The sequence below is a fragment of the Halichoerus grypus genome, chromosome 6 (assembly GCF_964656455.1).
Source record: "Halichoerus grypus chromosome 6, mHalGry1.hap1.1, whole genome shotgun sequence".
Lineage (NCBI taxonomy): Eukaryota > Metazoa > Chordata > Mammalia > Carnivora > Phocidae > Halichoerus > Halichoerus grypus.
Window position 1 is genome coordinate 13,912,322 of NC_135717.1, and position 19,866 is coordinate 13,932,187.

General features: G+C 46.8%; 1 protein-coding gene across 3 annotated transcripts in view; it reads left to right on the forward strand.

The window, feature by feature from the left end:
• GALNT17 (polypeptide N-acetylgalactosaminyltransferase 17) overlaps window positions 1-16,894 on the forward strand; it is a 439,664-nt gene extending 422,770 nt beyond the window's left edge. For all 3 annotated transcript variants that reach the window (XM_036074023.2, XM_036074021.2, XM_036074022.2), the window contains 2 exons: window positions 14,524-14,691; window positions 15,358-16,894. In XM_036074023.2, the coding sequence (XP_035929916.1) occupies window positions 14,524-14,691; window positions 15,358-15,486 (297 nt within the window). In that variant the 3' untranslated portion in view covers window positions 15,487-16,894. The remainder of the gene's footprint in view (window positions 1-14,523; window positions 14,692-15,357) is intronic.
• Window positions 16,895-19,866: the final 2,972 nt, after the last annotated feature.

Sequence of the window (19,866 nt, forward strand, 5' to 3'; positions counted from 1 at the left end):
CTGCCTTCGGCTCAGGTCATGATCCCAGGGTCCTGGGATCGAGCCCCACGTCAGGCTCCCTGCTCTGCGGGAAGCCTGCTTCTCCCTCTCCCACTCCCCCTGCTTGTGTTCTCTCTCTCGCTGTGTTTCTCTCTGTCAAATAAATAAATAAAATCTTTAAAAAAATAAAATAAAACCCAGTAGCACTGAACATCTCTGGCACCCAGATTTTGGATGATCCCAGCAATGGAGCAGGAAAAAATAGAGGTTAAGCCTGGAAAACCTTGTGGTGTCAGAATAAAAGGAAGTTTTTATTCTTATTCTATTGTCTTCTCAATAGAACACAGGAACCACCCTGAAGAAGTTCCAAATGTCCAAACCTGGAACTATTTGAGCAACAAAATAAACAGTGAGAATATTAGATTGTCACATAATTTTTTTTTTAAATCCATGAGTCCATACTGACATAAATAAATAAATGGAGAGAGGGGGACCACTATTTTTTCAGTAGAAGTCCACTTAGTAAATGTAGAAGGCATGTGGGAAATGAAAATCTCCCCTAGGTGGTCATGCCAGTAATACTTGCTGAAGTCCAGAACTAGCAATGGGTGCTAAAATTAGTGATCAAAAGTAAGATATTTTCGTAGTTTCCAAGTATCTCCCTTTATCAAGGGAAAATAGTAACTTCATGGTTGAGAAGCCCAAAAGACACTGCCTTAACCAAGTGTTCAAGTTTATCATCACCAGTGATGAAACATCATGCTCCCCTGATCTGCTGCCCCAGGAAGGGCACAGCATCATCCCTGTGGTTTTTCTTGCTAAAAATGTACAAATATACCTTCAATCTTCATCATGAGGAAGCATCAAACAAACCCGAATTGAGGCGCATTCTACAAAATAATTGCCCAGTACTCTCCAAAAGTGTCAAGGTCATTAAAAACAAGGGAAGACTGTCCCAGATAGGAGGAGATTAAGTAAGGAGACATGACAACAGAATGCAGTGTGGAATCCTGGAAGAGGAAACATGTTTGAAAAGCGACAAAATTTCTGTGAGGTCTCTAGATTGTTAATAGGATTGGACCAATGTTAATTCCCTGGATTTGGTGATTACACTATGATTATGTAAGATATTAACTTTAGGATAAGCTGGGTACCACATATACAGGAACTTGCTGTACTATATTTGCAACTTTTTTATAAGTCTGAAATGGCTTTGACATTAAAAGGGTTTTTTAAACATGTTTTAAGAGGGCTAGTTGGCTGGAATTATTAGTGGAGAGGTCAATGGGAGGGATGAGAGAGATGGAAGTGATACTCAAGTCCCTGGCTAAACCAGGGGTAGATGGTGGCACCATTGCCGAGATTGGAGACAAAGGTTTTGGGAGAAGTTGATATGAGTTCTGTTTGGGGCATTGTGAGTTTGGGGCAAGGGATGGGCCTTGGGAATCCCCGCAGTGATGTCCTCCAGGCAGCCGAACATTCCAAACAGGTGCTGAGGACAGAGTGGCAGAGGCAGATGGGGCTTTGGCCAAGGGAGAGAACAGTGATTCTAGGACAGACCCTAGTGTGGCTCTGCCATCAGCGGTGCTGCCCAGAGGTCCAGCGAGCTAGACTACATTGCGTGTTAGATACAATACCAAACGTGGGCGAGAGGATTCTCCATGGAGCATGGAGAGGAAGCCAGATGGGAGTGGATGCAGGGGAGAAAGGGAGGTGAGGAGGTGCAGACATGGTGGCGAGAACCCTCCGGAAGCTTGACTTTGAGGGTAGGTGAGACCAGGTGGGGAGGCAGAGAAGGGTCTGACTTAAGCACACTTAGGGCAGAGTGAAGGGGAGTGAAGACTAAACAGAAAGGAGTTACTTATATTTCTAAAATATTAGTGGAAAGTCTAAAGAACACTGAGGATTAATGCTCAGAAAGTAGATTTTCTACCATCTTCATTTGCACATAACTGTACCAACACTGAATTTTCCCCAGGCCAAATTATGGTAAATAGGAGCAGAAATTTAGACTTTGTTTCTTTTTTCGGAGAGAAATCTCTGAATTCATCTCAAACAGAGATCGACTGACCTGCCAGCCTTGGGGTTACCCTCTTGAGAACCACAGTTTCTAGGTCACCTAGCACAGCTTGCAATGCTGAAGGCCCTAAATTCCAGGGAAGAGTGTTCTTCCAGGGAATTTCAGGCAAGTGCTCTCTCTGATCGAGGAGGCTATGCCACATGGTGGGCAAGCGATGAATGTTTGATGTCGAATGAAGAATGCACAAGTGGGGTGCTAGCTGCTGGCAGGGAAGGCACTGGATGCTTTGACTGGACCCATGTGGTGGCCGTGGGCTGAGTCCAGGCTGGACACAGGCCAGCACAAGCTTCAGGATATGCTGTGGGCTCAGGTGGGATGGTGGAGATGGGCAGCATGACAGGAACCAATCTAATTGGACAGGTCCACAAAATGAGGGGGATGCCACTGTGCCCGCAGTGTTGGCTTCTGGAATCAAGAGAAGAAAATTTAGTCTCTCCAGTGGGAAGATAAAAAGAGCAAGTGCCCTGACTTTTGTAGGGTCATTATCATTGGGTAAATTACATTACATGAATGAACAGACCCAGAACAAGGCTTGGAGTATATATATATAATGGCTCTTCAGTGATGTTAGAAACCCAGAACTGACTCTCAGAGATTGGTGCCATTTCAGAAGATCTTCACGTCTACACTCACACATGAACACCAACACCGGGCTCACATCTAACTCCTCTCCTGAGGCTCTGAGTTCCTGACTGGTCGAGGCTCATCAGGGCTGGCCTCTAGCTGGTGGTGTGCCTGGGATTCATCAAGGAACATGCCAGGAGCAGGAAACAGGGAGAGCAGGAAACAGGCAGGAACAGGAAACTTCTCACCTCCACTGCAGAAGTGTGAAGGAAGGACAGTGAGTCCAAGATGAGAAGCAATGAGAGCTCAGGACTGGGGGGCATCACTGGAACACAGGGGTGGCTTTAGAGATGCAAAGCAGAGTCCCAAGGCCCCACCCAAGGTCCAGTTCCCCCAAGAATCTGGCCCACTCTAGACAAGGGCATGTAAGATCTGGACCAAACCAGGGAAATGAAGTTGAGGGTGGGGAAGAAAAGGGCAGGAGCGTAGCAGGGGCCAAACCCAGCCTTCCTTGGATCAGGGGTGCAACTCAAAGTCACCCACAGACCCAGCCCAGGAGAACCCAATGGGCCAGAAAGCCACCTGTCAGTACTCAGCTGCCCAACACTTGAGGCAGCAACCCTTGGACAAATGACTCTGGGAGAGAACAGGAAGCCTGGAGTGGCTGAGTGCCGGGAAGGAGCTGGGGCCAGGAAATGCTGCACGAGGCCACATGGGAGCCCCATTGGGAAGAAAAGAGGTCTGGTGAATTAGAAACAAGGCCCAATACTCAATTGGGGTATGAGGTCAGGGGAAATAGGAATAACAAATATGCAGGGCTTCCTATGCACCATGTCCTCTTACTCATTTTTCAAATTCCGTAACTACCCTATGAAGTAAATTGTAAAATTATCCCCAATTTGAAAATGAGGAAACAGAGTCCCATAGGGCTTAAGCAACTGGCCCAGAGTCATAAAACTATTAAGTGGCAGAGCTTGGATTTCTTAAACAGGCTCCAGTGTCCAAGTCTTTAACCGTATAATAGACCACCTCTTTGATGACACAGCACAAAGCCAGGAACACTGTTTCAATTGGCAAAAATGAGAAGGTGAGACAGATTTAATTAAGATCTTGCTAAAAAGGGAGCCAAGTGTTTGCCAGCATTTCCACGCTATACCCGATACAGTCCTACCTTCCTGTTTCACATGTGGAGAAAAGGAGGAAATGTATCTCTTTATTGAAAAATAGAATCTTTGCTCCTCTAACCAGTTTAGCAGTCCGGGTGAACTTTGAAGGCATGCTTAGGAATTTGCTCCTGATCCCTGGGAACTGGAATGGACTATCCTGCTCACCACCCCCTCTCCCACTTCGCTCTTCTGACCCTCATCCTGGTGCTGCCCGCACTCCAAGGGCCCCTCCCCAAGAGGCTCCCAGCTCTCTCCACAGCGTTCTGTGGGGCCAGACCCTGCCATCACCCCACCTCCACTGGCAATGCCCTGAATCCATCCACTCTTCAACTGTCTGTGCAGAATAATCAACCCAAGGCTTTGTGTCATAAATATGTTTGCCCATTCATTCTCAGTAGCAGTGCATTTTCTGGAAATATAATGCTTTTATCCAGCATGATGAGTCATAATGGTGGAAGGGAGAAGACTGAGGAGGGAGGCCCTTGGAAGCATCCAGTCCCCTAGGAACTGGCTCTCTCTGCAAAATACGTATCTGATTCTATAGCCTACCTTCTAAGCTTCTAGATATATTTTTAAATCAATTTTATTGAAGTATAAGGTCAGTACAACAAACAGCATCTATTTAAGTGTACAATATGTTGAGTTTTGACAGGGTACATGCCTGCAGATCTTCCTCCCCAATCAAAATATACATTTCCATTTCCCCCAAAGATTCCTCCTGCCCTAGGCAGCCCCTTTCTCCACTCCCAGCTCCGAGGCAGCCACCATGTGTCCACTTTGAGATAAATTGGAGACATTTTTTGTCCTGTATTGTTTGGGATCAGGCGTGCTCTGGACAGTGACAGAGAAAGTCTATTTGTTGTTAAGAATATACATATGCATGTGTAATCACCAGAAATCACTCCTTCAGCCAAGCAGCAAACAAATTGACCCCAAAGCAGGTTCGAATCAATGGAACTCCCATCTCTCTGTGTCCCGAGTAAAACAGGGTAAAACCATGCATTTTTTCATTTAGCAGTGGTTTTCTGACTAAGCCTGATTCTGAAGTGATAAGAAAGACCCTTAATACGAAAGCAATTGCAAGCCATGTTTTTATTGACAATTTGATGGATTTTGCTGTGTCCCAGAGTCATTCCACAATCATTTGGCTGGTTTTTGTTTATTTGGCTATAACCTGCATATTTTAGTTTTCCCTCAAGGCTGTTAAATGTGGGTTAATAGTTGTGTGTGCCTCTTAGATCATCTCAAATAGAAAATTCTTCTTTTCTGCTAAATGAGAATTAATTGTATTTGAGCTCAGAGCTTTTTTTCCTAATGCATTAGGGTTGTAGATAATGACATTCATTTCTCCTCTTGGGCCCAGCAGCCAAACCTAGAATAATCCCATTCAATTCAAAAGGCATTTATAGAGTATTTGCTTTTTGCAAGATACTTTCTTACTCCTTATGCTATATAAAAATGAGTAGGATGCTACTGTCCTAAAACAACAGCAACAACAACAACAACAACAAGAAACCTATAGCAAGGAAAGTCACAGAATACACAAGTATGTAAGTTGAAAGAGATCACATCTGGGTGGGAGCTTTGTGTAACCTACGGTAGGAGTGGGGTGAGGATGTATTCTACACAGGGAAGACGGCTGGCTGGTTTTGAGAGAACTCAAGTCATCTATCAGAAACCAAGAGTTAAAGTTGGGGACCTATAGTAGAAGATCATGATTAAAAAAATAAGTTTATTCTTAAATCAGGGGGTATTGGAGCAAATGAAGGTTGAAACAGGGAATGATATTATTTGAACCTGCAGAATTGGGAAGGATAGATGGAAACTGGGAAGGCCTGGAGGTGGGAAGACCAGTTACAAAGCTCCTGTAGCAGTTCACCTGGGAGATTAGGAGGAAATATATGAGAGAGGCATATGGAAGCAGGAATTAGAAGACTTGTAGCTTTGTGGATGGGGGAGAGAGAGGGGAGAAGGTGACCCAAGTTTGCAAACCTAGAGCCTGTGAAGAGATCTGGAGTATGGGTGTATAATAAGGAACTGGTTGTCTGTTGGCCATAACTGGAGAAGTGAGAGTCAACAAGTTTTAAGCAGTTATCAGCTCAGAGGAGGAAGCTTCACCCATTGGCTCTTCAGTGGAGCACGTGATGTGTGAACCCATGCTTCTCCCGCTGTTACCAAGATTGCCTAGGCAACATTGTACCAACGTGACAAATTCCACAGACAGTGGCTTGGCCATAATTTTGTGAGTGAGCACATGGAGAGAAGGTGAGGAGACAGCTTCCAACAACAGAGCAGATTAGATACTTTGAAGGGTCTTCCCCCTATTGCATAACTAGATTCTAGATCAACTACAACAAATACCATTTTAAACTCTTTCTAGATGCACAAGAAGCAGTTATATCTGTTAGCTTTTGCTGCATAACAAATCACCCTAAGAAATTTTCAGATAAACAGAATCTGGGAGGGTTTACCATGACAGATAATCACCAAGGAACTTCTAAAGAATATACTTCAAGAAGAAGGAAAATAACCCCAGAAGAATGTCTTGAGGAAAGAATGAATTATAAACAAAGAAATGTATAAACATATAAGTAAATCCAAAGACATGTTTCTTACATAATAAGAATAATGTCTAATTTGGGGCAGGGTAATATAACCAAAGGCTGAACAGTGAAAAGAAGGTGATCAGATTTAGTGTCCTAATGTCCTTGAATTTTATTGAGTGAAGTAGACATTGGGATATTGAATAATCTGCTAAATTGCTAATTGTTAAATTTCAGGAGTGAACAGTAAAATAATAGAAATGAAATAGAATTTCCAAATCTGTAGAGGAGAACAATGAGATATGATAACATTCAAAAAAAAAAAATCAAACCAAACTAAGGCAAATAAAGGAGAAAAAGGAAACAGAGAAGGCTGGACACACAGAAAGCACAAAGAAAGAAAATAGAAATAAGTCCATATATATCATTAAGTGCAATAAAAACAAATGGACTAAACATTTTGGCTAAAAAACATAGATTGTCACCCTAAATTTTTTTAAATCCAGTTGTATTCTGTTTCCAAGAGACACATCTAAAACATAAGGAAAGAGAAATGTTGAAAGTAAAAGCAGGCAAATTCTAAAGAGCAGAATGCCGGGGTAACTACATTAATATTAAACCAAGTGCCTTCCACACAAAATGGATTATTAAAAATGAAGTGTTTCATTTCATGACAATAAAAGATTTAACTCACCAGGATGATAGAATCTTTCTTAGCTTGGATGCACCTCTCTCATCTGTCATCTTCTCTCCTCTTTCAGTGCGACCACTTGAATTGAGACCTTCATCATGTCCCATTGCAGCTCATTGTCCATTCAGCAGCCAGTGTGGTCATCCTACAAGTCAGGTGGCTTCTCATGAAAAAGGCCCCAATTCCTGAGCATGATGTGTCCACGTAGTTCAATCTCATCTGCACTATACCCCTCCTCCCGCTTCTGCCCCATCACAGCCATTACATTCCATCATGGTGAACGATGCTCAGATCCTCCAAAACACCACATTTTCTCTGGTCTCTAGGCCTTTGGACAAGTGCTCCCTGTGTCAGATCTGATCTGTCATTCTCTCCTCACTTGGTTGGCTGACTCCATCAAGGCTTCACTCAAATGCCCCCACTTCTTGGAAGCCTTCTCTGACCTCCCTTTTCTGGATCGGGGCCTCTTCTGCTCTGACTCGAAGAGCACACTTAGTATATTTCATCACATTATTTCACACTTTGTTGTCCTCGCCTCTTTACTTGCCTTCTTCCGTAAGTAAGCTGTGAGCTCCTTGAAGGCAAGTACTCATGATGTCAGCAGCATTTATCAAGCACCTACTATGTTCCAGGCATCCTTCTAAGAGGTAGGGATAGAACCATGAACAAAAAAAGACAGACAAAACTTCTGCCTCATGCCTTTCACATTCTAGTGGATGGAGCCAGACAACAAGCTCTATAAATAAGGAGAAGATATAGTCTATAAGGAGATAATAGGTGCTTGAAAGGATATAAAGCAAGAAAAGGGATAAGGAGTACGTGGTGAACGTGAAATTTTAAGATGGCAAGAAGACGACATTTAAGCAGAAACTTGGAAGAGGTGGGGGAATATTAGGGAAAGAGCATTCAAGAGAGAACAGCCAGTGCGAAGACTCTGAGCAGGAGCAAGTGTGGCCTGTTCACAGACCAACAAGGAGGCCAGTGTGGCCAGAGTGGAGTGAGCAAAGGGCACAGTGGTGGAAGTTGAGCTCAGGCAGCTATTATTAGATTGCATTGAGTCTTGTGGTCCATTGTAAGAATTTGACTTTTGAGTAAAATGGGAAGCATTTGGAGGATGTTGAACAGAGGAATGGCATGACCAGACTCCAATTTAAATTAACATAATTTTAAATAATATAATAATATTTTAATATCATATATTTTAAAGGAATTCTGAATGCCAAGTTGAAAAAAAAAAAAAAGACCAAGGGAGGAAGGGTGGGAGCTGGAAGACAAATTAGAAGGCCATTGTACTAATCTAGTCAAGAGGTGAAGGTGGCTTGGAACCAGGAGATAGCAGTGGAGTAAAATCTGAATGTAGTTTGCTAGTGGGTTGGGAATATGGCAGGTCAGAGGAAGAGGCAAGTAAAGGATGAAGCCAAAGTGCTTGGCCTAAGCACCTGGAAGGATGGAGTTGTCATTACCAAGATGGAACCAATGTTGGATGAGTGTGGAGGGGAAGATAGGGAACACAGGGGAGGAGGAATTCAGTTTTGATCATGTAAATCTGAAATCTTGTTAGACCTCCAAGTGGTATGTCCAGCAATGGGTTGGATATACAAATCTGGAATTGAGGATCAAGTTTGGTTTGGAGATAGAAATTTGGCACAACTAGCCAAGTTAGTTAGCATAGAGATGCTACTGAAAGCCCCTAGAATGGCAAGCTCTCCAGGAGAGTGGATGTAGAGAGAAGAGGTGGTTTCACCTGCACCCTGCAAAGTATCTGGCCCACAATTGTTGCCCCATATAAAAACTAAGAAAAAACAATTGAAGTTGATAATTAATGGATTCTGTTGACCTTCAAGAGAGCAATGTCAATGAAGAGTGCTGGTAGAAGCCAAACTACAAAGCACTAAGGAAAGAGAGAGTGGAAAACCAAGGACAAAACAAGGAGGTCATGAGATCTGTGGCTGGAGATTTCTGGGCATAAAGATCTGGTTATGTTTGTAGCTTGGAAGAAATGAAGGAGAAGGGGGAAATAATGACTTAAGGTATCTATGGAGTGAGGAGGAGACAGAACTGAAAGAAGTGAACAAATGTGAAGGAAGACAGATTTTGAGGGGTAGGGAAGATACCTTCTCAACAAAGTGGGAGGCAAGATTCCCTAGGGCAGTGAGGGTCCAGGACACCAAGCTAGGGATTAGGATGAAGGGCACATTTTAAAAATCTAGACCCTCCTGTCATCTTAAGCAGAAACATTTAAGCAGAAACTTGGAAGAGGTGGGGGAATATTAGGGAAAGAGCATTCAAGGGTGGGAAGGGTGTTGGCTGAAAGAGTCACAGGAGGCGAATGAAATGATGAGAGACTTGTGGCGAGGTCCAGGCACCGTGGGAATATGGGTCTGCTTTGGGTGCAGGCAGTCAGCACCTGGCCCTGACCCTGGGGAAGCAGGAACTAAGGGGACTTGCAGAGCCTGCTATTCTGAGTGACCATAAGGTACCAGGGTGGCAGCTCTTGGTTCACAGAAATGTCTTAAAGGTACTGCTTGCACTACCAATGGACATTCTGAAAAGGAAATTAAGAAAACAATACCATTTGGAGTAGAATCAAAAAAGATAAAATACTTGGGAATAAATTTAACCAAAGAAGTATACACTTCCCCTGTGGGGGAGAAAGACTCATACACTGAAAACTACAAAACATTGTTGAAACAAATGGAAGACCTAAATAAAAAAATAACATCCTATGTTCCTTGATCAGAAGACTCACTGCTGTTAATGGCAGTCCTCCCTGAGTTGATCTATAGATTCAATGCAGTACCTTCAAAATTCCAACTGCCTTTTTTTGCAGAAATGGAAAAGATAATCCTAAAATTCATATGAAAATGCAAGGGACCCAGAGTAGCCAGAAGGACACTGAAAAAAAACAAAGAAGACTCACACTTCCAATTCCTAAACTTACTACAAAGCTGTACTAATCAAGACATTGTAGTGCTCTCAGAGGTTAGGCGCATGGGTCGATGGAATAGAATTCAGATTCCAGAAATAAATCCCACATTTACAGTCAATTAATTTTTAATAAAGATGAAAAGACAATTCAATAGGGAAAAAGTCTTTTCAACAAACAATCTTGGAACAGCAAATGTCCACATTAAAAAAAAAGGAATTTAGACCCATACCTTACATCATATATAAAAATTAACCCAAAATGGATCAAAGATCTAAATGTAAGAGCTCAAACTATAAAATTCTTAGAAGACATATGGGTAAATCTTCATGACCTTGGATTTGGCAGTGGTTTCTTAGATATGACATCAAAAGCATAAGTAATCAAAGAAAAAATTGATAAGTTGAATTTCATCAAAATCAAAAACTTTTGTGCTTCAAAGGATACTCTCAATATTAAGTGAAAAAAAAAAAACAAAACAAAAAAGAAAGTGAAAGAACAACCCACAGACTGGGAGAAAATACCTCCATTCATACATGTATCTGAAAAGGTCTAGCATCCAGAATATATAAAGAACTCTTACAACTCAACAATAAAAAAGACAATTTGCCCAATTGAAAAATGGGAAAAAGATCTGAGCTGACATTTCTCCAAAGATCTACAAGTGGCCAAAAGCACATAAAAAGATGTTCGACATCGTTATGAAGGAAATGCAAATCAAAACCACAATGAGATACCACTTCACAGCCAGTCAATGGCTAGAATTTTTCTAAAAAGAAAGGAAGAAGAAAGGAAAACACAATAACAAGAGTTTATGGGGATGTGGATGAATTGGAACCCTGGCTCATTGCTGGTGGGCCTGTAAACTCTGCAGCTGCTTTAAAACAGTTTGGCAACTCCTCAAAAATTTAAGCACAGATTTACCGTATGACCCAACACTTAGCAATTCTACTTCTAGATACAGAGTTAAGAGAATTGAAAACATATGTCACACAAAAACTTATACATGAATGTTCATAGCAGCATAATTCATAATAGCCAAAAAGTGGAAAAACCCAAATATCCATCACTTAGTCAGTGGATGCCCAGAATGGTCAAGAGGAAATGAGATACTCCCACACCACCTTGGAGTGAGACACCAGAGCATATGGATCATGTTGCACCAAAGACTTGAGAGGAGGTGTGGGGGGCTGGGGGGTGGAAGAGTTACAGAAGACACTGTGGGATGGAAAGAATTGTGCTGAAGTCTAGGAAAGTTGAAGCTAGAATGTTCTAGAAGAAGTCCAATAAAGGAATCAGCTGGAGCAAAGCCTTGAAGGCAGGAAAGCCTGTTGCACATGCAGAGGACAGGAAGCAGAGGTCCTTAAGGAAGGAATATCAAGGATGGGGAGCTGGGGAGATGGACCAGACAGTGGTCCAAAGACACCACAAAGACTAGCGATCCAGGACTGGCACAAGAAGGGGGATGTGCTTGGCATGAGGTCTGCGCACGCACCACCCTCCTACCTTGTGGGGGAGAAGCAGTGTGACATCTGTTGGTGTAACTTTAGCCCCACCATCCTTTTAGACCACAGCGCCCTTCCCCTGACCCCGGCCCCTTGGCCAGGCCAGCAGAACTTATGCATGTGTTTTTGGCTTGAGAAAGCACCTTCCCCCAGAATGGAAATCCTGTAGGGCCTCCCCACCCTCCCTGCCCACCCCAGTGCCTGCACAGCTTGGGGCTGGTGCTTGGCTTTGCAGGTCCTAGTAGCTGCGGTCTCATCCTTTGCTCACAGACCTCAGAAAGGAGAGCCTCTAACTCTCGGTGGCATTTAGCTTCGCTCTTTAAACATCTGGGTCACAGATATGCTCAGTTAATTAATGTTCTTAGCGCTGTTCATTTGCCTGCTGGATAATAGATTGATTCATAATTTCAATAAGCAGCTGTGTATATCTCTCCCCTGAACATAAAAGCAGCTTGCTGTCATTCATCACTTTGCATTTGGTGAATTTGAGTATATTCAGAGAGACATTGTTTAGGGAGGGGCAAGGAGAGCTTTTGATTTTCTTATCATTTTGCCTCTGACAATCACTCTGATTTGGAACTAATTTGGGTTTAAAGCGCATGTTAACTGCATCTCTCTCAAGGGCACTTAATAGACTCCCTGTCACTTGTTTCAGAGGGGAGCAGGTGGGCCCCCCTTTGGGGATGAAGGCAGAGGGTTTCTGAGTAGTTTTCATCAGCAATGAGAACCCCTGCAGAAAATCTTATCCCCTGGAGAAGAGGCACTGGTGGCCCAGAGCTGCCTTCTGGCTTTGTTCCTGGCCAGAATGCCCAGACTCTCAGGAGCAGCCCAGGATCATGTAGGCAGAGGCCCCTTTGCTGCTCAGCTTCTGGGCCAGGGCAGCCAACCATGTGGGTCTCTAGGGTCCCAAGGGGAGAGGCCAGGACCCAGCCAGGTGACCAGATGTCTTCAGACCGCAGTTTCTTCATCTTTAAAACGGGGAGAGTAATAGAAACGTACCTCACTGAGTTATAAAAATCACATTCTTTATTCTCTGTACAATGCTTAGAAATGACGCAGAGTGTGCCTTTAATACATGCAAGCTGGTAATTTTATTTTTTAATTTATTCGGCACTAGCTGTATATTAATTATCTTCACTCCTACCCCCGCCACCTCATAGGATGTGAGAGCAAAAATGAGACATGTACTTTCCTGTCTCATTGCCTTCACCAGCCCGCACTGGAATTATCAGTGGGAACACTGCCACGTCCTCATATTCTCAGAAACCGGTTCCCAGGCTGGTCGCACAGAGAACTCTTCAAAACATGCTTATGGAGTTTAAAATGAATGGACGTAGCTGCATCTTTTAAATGATGTCGCTCACCACATTTATAATGTGCTCATCCACAAACATTTTTTGAGCACTTGGTGTGTGATTTTCTCCTAGCAAAGAAGGAAATTAATTAGACACAGTCCCTGCCCTAAAAGAGTGTGAAAGACAGATGAATGCATTTGCTCAAAGGTTGGAATACAGAATTTTAAACAACACAGATAGGCAGGAGAGGGAGGCCACTTGAGTAGCATGGGTCCTGCTGTGGGAAGAGGTGGTAGGCAGCACCATCTCCGTATCAGTTAGCTCTTGCTGCATAACAACTATCCCCCCCAAAACTTAGTGGCATAGAGCAATATGCATGTATTATGCATTATCCAGATCAGCTGGATGGTTCTGTGATCCGGACCAGGCTCGGCTGATTTCAGCTGGACTCGTTCATACATCTCTTGGCACCTAGCAGGTCAGCCGAGGGCTGCCTAATCTAGAACGACCTTGTCCACTTGTCTGGTGGTTGGCTGGCTGTTGGTTGGGCCATCCAGAGCTTACTGCCACGGTGCCAACAGGACTCCAAGAGCAAGAGGGTGGAAGCACGCAAGGCTGAAGGTCTAGTCCAGGAACTGGCACATCTTTGCTTCCGCTATATTCTGTTGGTCAAAGCAAGTCACCAATACTCAGGGGATGGAGAAACAGACTTCACTTCTTGAAGGACATTGCTTCGAAAGTCTTATTGCCCAGGGTGTATAGAAGGAAGAGTGAAGGATGTGGCTTTAAAAAAAAAAAAGATTTTATTTATTTATTTGTGGGAAGGGAGAGAGCAAGCAGGAGTGGGGGGGGGGGTGGAGAGAGAAAGAGAATCTCAAGCAGACTCCCTGCTGAGCATGGAGCCCGACCCGGGGCTCGAGCCCACAACCCTGAGATCATGACCTGAGCCGAAACCAAGAGTCAGACGCTTGACCGACTGAGCCACCCCAGTGCCCCCACAATCCCCCAGCATTTCTTGGTGTGCATGGAGCGGAAAGCAGGTGCCAGGATTGTGGTGCACCTTTAGGACGCTTCTGCTTTTTCATCATTATAAATAATGTTGCAGCGAATATCCTATATACATTAACTTGTGTTCCCGGTTTTGATTATTACCTTGGGATAAATTGCTAAAAGTGGATTTATTGAGTCAAAAGACAAAAAAAAACTTTTTTTAAAGCACAAAGAATATATTTTGAAATCCCCTTTTTTGAAAGGTTGTCGTAATTTTCCCCCACTCCAGCCCATTTTATGCTAACCTTGACAAAATGAGAATAGGTTTGTTTTTTCTTTCAATGTGGTATCACCTTGCTGTTTTAGTTTATTTATTTTAACACCTGTTAAGTTGAATGTTTTTTAATATATCTGTTTCTTTTTCAGTGACCTGCCTCTTTGGGTATTTTACACCAGGGTGGAATGAATTAATTAACCCCAATTTACAAATGAGGTGGAAATGCAGACTCGGAGAGGTTAAGTGACTTACTCAGGGTTGCCCAGCCAGCTGGGAGCAGAGCCAAGCTTTAGAAATCAGACGTCCTGCTCTTTTATTTATTCCTCTGCTCCCTCATGTTGCTGGGCAGAAGCCCACAGTCCAGAAACACTGACTGAGGACATGCTTAGAAAGAAATCCGCCTGACCCTGGAGACGCTGTATCCAGGCTTAGCAAGCCAGGGACGCATGGGTGAGACCTGCAGACCTGAGTCACCTCTCCCCACCCTCTCCTCTGCTCTCTCCCCAGCTTGCCCGCTACACCAAGGAGGGCTTCCTGCACCTGGGCGCCCTGGGGACCACCACACTCCTCCCCGACACCCGCTGCCTGGTGGACAACTCCAAGAGTCGGCTGCCCCAGCTCCTCGACTGTGACAAAGTCAGGAGCAGCCTGTGCAAGCGCTGGAACTTCATCCAGGTGAGTGCCCCAGGGAAAGGGCCAGCACCCCCGAGCAGGGGAGGCTGCTGCGGGCCACGGGGGGAGCTGACTTCCCCAGCAAAGAGCACCCGAGGTCTCCAGCCCTGGGCCAGCCTCGTGAACCCAAAGTGCGTCCAGGGGCAATCAGCGGAGGAGTATTGCAGGTGGGACAGTCTCCCAGGTCCCTGCAGCAGCACCAGGCAGGCTGGGCTCTGATGAACCTCGGGAGGGGAGCGTGCGGTGATTTCTCTGAAATCTGCTAAGTAGTCAGTAGGATGGAGAAAGTCAGACCCCACTCGGACACCATCCCCCATCGGTGCTTGTCACCTGGTTCCGCCATTCAAACTTGGTGAAGCTGATACATTTTCTGGCTCTGGGGTTTCTGGAGGAGGCTCTGTTGATCCCTCCCCCTGTGCAAAGAATTTTGGTGGGACTGCTCCCCATGAGAGGCCATGTGCCAGGCACTACAGTGTTTAAACCTCTTTCTCCGTCTCTCTCTCTCTGCGTTTCTGTCTCTCTCTGTTTCTTTTCTCTCATTCTCTTTTCCCTCTGTCTCTCTCTACCTTATTCTCTGTATCTCTACATCCATCTGTCTCTGTCTCTCTTTGTCTCTGTATCTCTCTCTCTGTCTCTTTATGTCTCTGTCTCTCTCCTCCTTTTACCCAGAATGGAGCCATCATGAATAAGGGCACAGGGCGATGCCTAGAGGTGGAGAACCGGGGCCTGGCTGGCATCGATCTCATCCTCCGCAGCTGCACGGGACAGAGGTGGACAATTAAGAACTCGATCAAGTAGCGGGGGTGGGGGGGAGCAGGGGCCCCCAGAGCCTGGCTCCCGGCCCAGGGTCTGCCCATCTTCTGGACCAGCCGCACTGGTGGAGAGACAGCAGGAAGCCAGCAGGTGCTCAGCGGGCCTCCCGGGGCTTCTCCAGAGCAGCACAGGAGCCCCGGATGAGACTTGGTGCCCCCCTTTGGCGCTCAGCAGCCATGAAGCCTATGCTCCCTGGAAAAGCCCCTCACCCCTCCTCTGGAAACCCAGGAGCCGTGTCTTCTGCCGCCTGGATGCGGACCACGTACCACAGAGTAAACCCCCATGTCCTCTGCATCCTCTCCCCAGCCACTCTCAGGACTGGGACTGGCAGGGGCCCCTCTTTCTCATCTCTTGCAGCAGCAGCTTCTGAATGCCACCCCCAGGCCTCAGCAGAGTCAGGGGTGGTGCTCAGCCGCATCCTGTCTCCCCCTTCTTGGAAGAGACCCTGAGACTCTGTGTCCCTCGACATTGCTTCTGCCCAGATGCCCATTTACAAGGCAGCCTCCACCCCCAACCTTTCCATCAGATGGACAGCCCTGGACTTTTCTGGACCCTCCCTAAGATGGCCTGGAAGGAATTAATGCTTCCGTGGTGGGGCTCTAGGCTCCAGTGTTCCTGGGCCAGCTGCTCTGCTTGCGTCTGCAGGGAGCCAGAGACGGAGGGGCTGAGCGCATAGGGAGGTCGTGGCTGTGAGGGGGCCCCTGGGGCTGGAGCCGGGCCGGTGCAGCTCTGCCCCCCCCCCGGGGATCAGGGAGCCCTGACTCACCCAGAGCTTAAGGACTGAAGCCAGCACAACAGAGGGGGCCTGGACCCTGGAGGATGCTCCGTGTTCACCTCATTTCACCCCATGCTCTGCTGGCTGACAGGGGAGAAGGCAGTCGATTCCTCTCTGAAGAGTAATAATTTTTTTCGATTGCCCTCTGGTTAGGGTGCACTTATAAATCAGAGTTAATATATGGACGCGTGTGCATGCCTATGAGTGTGTGTGCCTGTGGCGTGCGTGACCGCGTGTGCGCGTGCTTGAGGGTGTCCGGGTGTGTGCAGAGGAGTGTGTGATAGAGCAGATGTCAGCGTGTGGCCTTGGGCTTGTCGCTTCCTTGCTCACCTGGATCGGGACAAGGCTGCAGGAAGCTGGGGGGTTGGCCATGCTTCTTTGGCCAGGAGGACGTGGCCCAGACTTGCCCTATGTGGAGCCCCAGATGAAGGCTGTCCCTTTGGCCAGTTCCCTCTCTGTCCCTCATGCTATCCCCAAAGGCCAAGCCCTGCCCAGAACCAAATCCTGTAGTCGCCCAGTTTGGGGTTCACAGTGTCTCATTTGGTGGCATCTTATTGGTGATCGCCCCCCGCCCCATTCCTCCCTTGTGAAATAAATACATGTGAGCACTTCCCAAAACAGCCTTGCTTGCTTCTTGGTTCCTCCAGAACCCGGGGCTCGGGGGGAGTTCCTGGAACATGGCAGAGGGCGCCTTTGGTTTGAGGGTTTGGTCTTGTTGTGAGCAGCATCCCTCAGAGCAGAGGCTGAGAAAACCAGCCTGCACTTGGACTCAACTTCCTCCCCCAAAGAGGGACAGAATTTGACATTTGGCACTCACTCACTGACCCCCGTGGTGGCCCCCAGCATACGAGGGTCAGGCTGGCGCAGGAAGCTGAAAAGAGGAGGGTTGAGGCGACCTGGCCACGTCGCCCTGATCTGCCCGCTCCTGAGGCCATGCAGCCGCTAACACCTCTCAGAACCACGGTGCCTCTGCCAGAAGCATCTGCCCCTTTTTGTCATGGAAATGTGAAATCCTTAAAGATGCCAGACCTTCTGTCACGGAGATGGGTCTGGTCAGGGGTCCCCTCAGCTAGGACAGCCCCTCTTCTCTTTGAGGAGGCCAAGAAGGTCTATCCTGTTGGATGTTACACAGACATGCATTATCAATGGACGTTCCCATTTTTCTTTTGGGTTCTATGAGAACTGGGTCCATGAGATGGAAAATGTTGCCGTTTGGTAATAAGGAGCTCATCAGACTTTAATATCAGAGTCTCAGGGCCACCGTGAAGTGAAAAGAACTAAGCTCTGCACGTTCCCAGGGGGGTCAAGGGAGACATTGAGAGACGATTGTGATACGATGCTTTGGGGAGGAATCCCGCCCTGACTGCACCATTCTCCCTTTGGGTGGGTCTTGAAGGAAAAATATAAAGAAGGCATCATCCTGTTTTACCATTGGCTGAGGTTTTGATCCCAAATCCTGGTGAGGTACTCAGTGGGATCCTTCATTCTTCAGGAAAGGGGCCCAATGGCCTCAAACCAAAGTAAGCCGCAAGACCAGCTCAGTTCTCTGATGGAGTGGGAGCCCGCGCCCTCTAGTGCTCCAGCACGCTCACTGCATCTGGGGCTCCTTCGTGCTCCAAGCTGCACCTCTGAAATGCGAATAGCAGCAAGTATCCCGGAACGTACGAGAGAGAAGTACCCTTCTTCGGTGTCCTGTGCAGCAGGACAGGATGTTTGGGTTTGCGTGTTGATGTGTGTTGGCAGGGGGCACAGTGGTGGGGCTGGTTCAGGGCCATGGGCGGCTCTCTGTGTTCATATGGGCACCTGCTGTCAGCACTCACCTGGGCTACCTCCCAGAGGCTCAGCTACCTGGAGAGACAGGCCAGAGCCCGAGGCCAGCATCCCAGGACGGCACCCTCTTCACCCCACAGGGTCCCTGTGGGCCTGAAGGTGGTGGGGGTGGCGGGCCAAGAGGCCAAGGCAGAGAAGAGGAATGAACAGAGTCAAAGGGGGAGGAGAGAAAAGAGAAGCAGGGCCCTGGGGAGCCTTGCATCCCAGTCCTCGGGAGGAATTTGGAAGCTCCAGGGCCCCATGTCTCCGCACAGCGGCAGCGAGCTCCAAGCGTCGGGCTCCAGGGGCATCTCACACTCCTTCCGCAAACAGTGGTAGTTGGCCCCGTCTGTGGCTGGGGAGATCACTCCCCGCCCTCACAGGGGGGACGCCTCAGAGGGGGCTAAGGTCGGACAGCCACTGCTCCACGCCCCCTCTGTCCCCCCAGCTCCTCCCCTGCGCCCCCACTGCCCTATCTGGTGACTGTTTCTTTTCTCTCATTTCCCCTCTCCATTTATATGGCAGAAAACCTCACCGATGGTGTTCCTGACACACGTCCAAGCCTCACCGCCGATCTCTCTGATTCTGTATGTGTTCTTTCTCAAATGCCTTCTTCATGCTTATTCTGGTGGCCAGAGAAGGAGAAATAGGGAAGACTGGGAAAGCACAATCGGGCCAGAAGCCACCATCTTAACCCACTCCGAGCCCTTTTGCTTGGTTTCCTGAAGCCATTTCTCTCCATCTGATACATCTTCCTACCATTCTTGAGAAGTATCCCAGTTTCCCAAAGGGCCGAAGTCAGGCCTGGGCAGAGCAGGCGGCTCTCCCAGGCTGCCCCACGGGTTGTCCCCGATTTGCATGCTGTTTCTCTCCTTCCACTTCGCTTGGGACTGCTACTCTGAGTGACGGCCCCGCCAACCCCCCCCCACCCCCGTGACAGCCCCCCAGGGGATGGGCTTGGGAGGGGCCTGGAGCTGGTGCAGGAAACCAGGAGGCCCAGGCCAGCAGGAAGCTGACAGGTGCCTGGCCGAGGGTTCCCAGTCTCTGCTCATTGTCACCATCTCCTCTTGTTTTTGCTTGTTTTTTATTAAGTTTTTAGTTTAATTCCCATGTAGTTAACAAACAGTGTTATATTCATGTCAGGTGTACAATGTAGTGATTTAACACTTCCATACATCACCCTGTGCTCATCATGACAAGTGCGCTCCTTAAACCCCATCACCAGTTTCCCCGTCCCCCCTCCCACCTCCCCTCCGGTAACCATCTGTTTGTTCTCTATAGTTAAGAGTCTGTTGCTTGGTTTGCCTCTCTCTCTCTCTCTCTTTTCCCCTTTGCTCATTTGTTTCTTAACTTCCACAATGAGTGAAATCATACGGTATTTGTCTTTCTCTGACTTATTTCGCTCAGCATTATATTCTAGCTCCATCTGTGTCATTGCAAATGACAAGATTTCATCTTTTTGATGGCTCAGTAATATTCCACCATATATATCTACCACAGCTTCCTTATCCATGCATCTGTGGATGAACACTTGGCTGCTTCCATAGTTTGGCTATTATAAATGGGGCTGCTACTAAAAGGTAACCTCCCCTCGCTCCAGATCGCCTCCAGGTCATCAGCTCCTAATCCATTGCCTTTCCTCTTGCCCAAATCATGAATCTGAATCTCTTGGCCACTCTGCTTTCTCACTTATAAGGCAAGTTCCCAAAACCTGGGCATAGCGTTCCGCGGTGAGCCCCAAACTCCAGAGGCCCATTTCAGTTCAGTTCAACAATCACCTT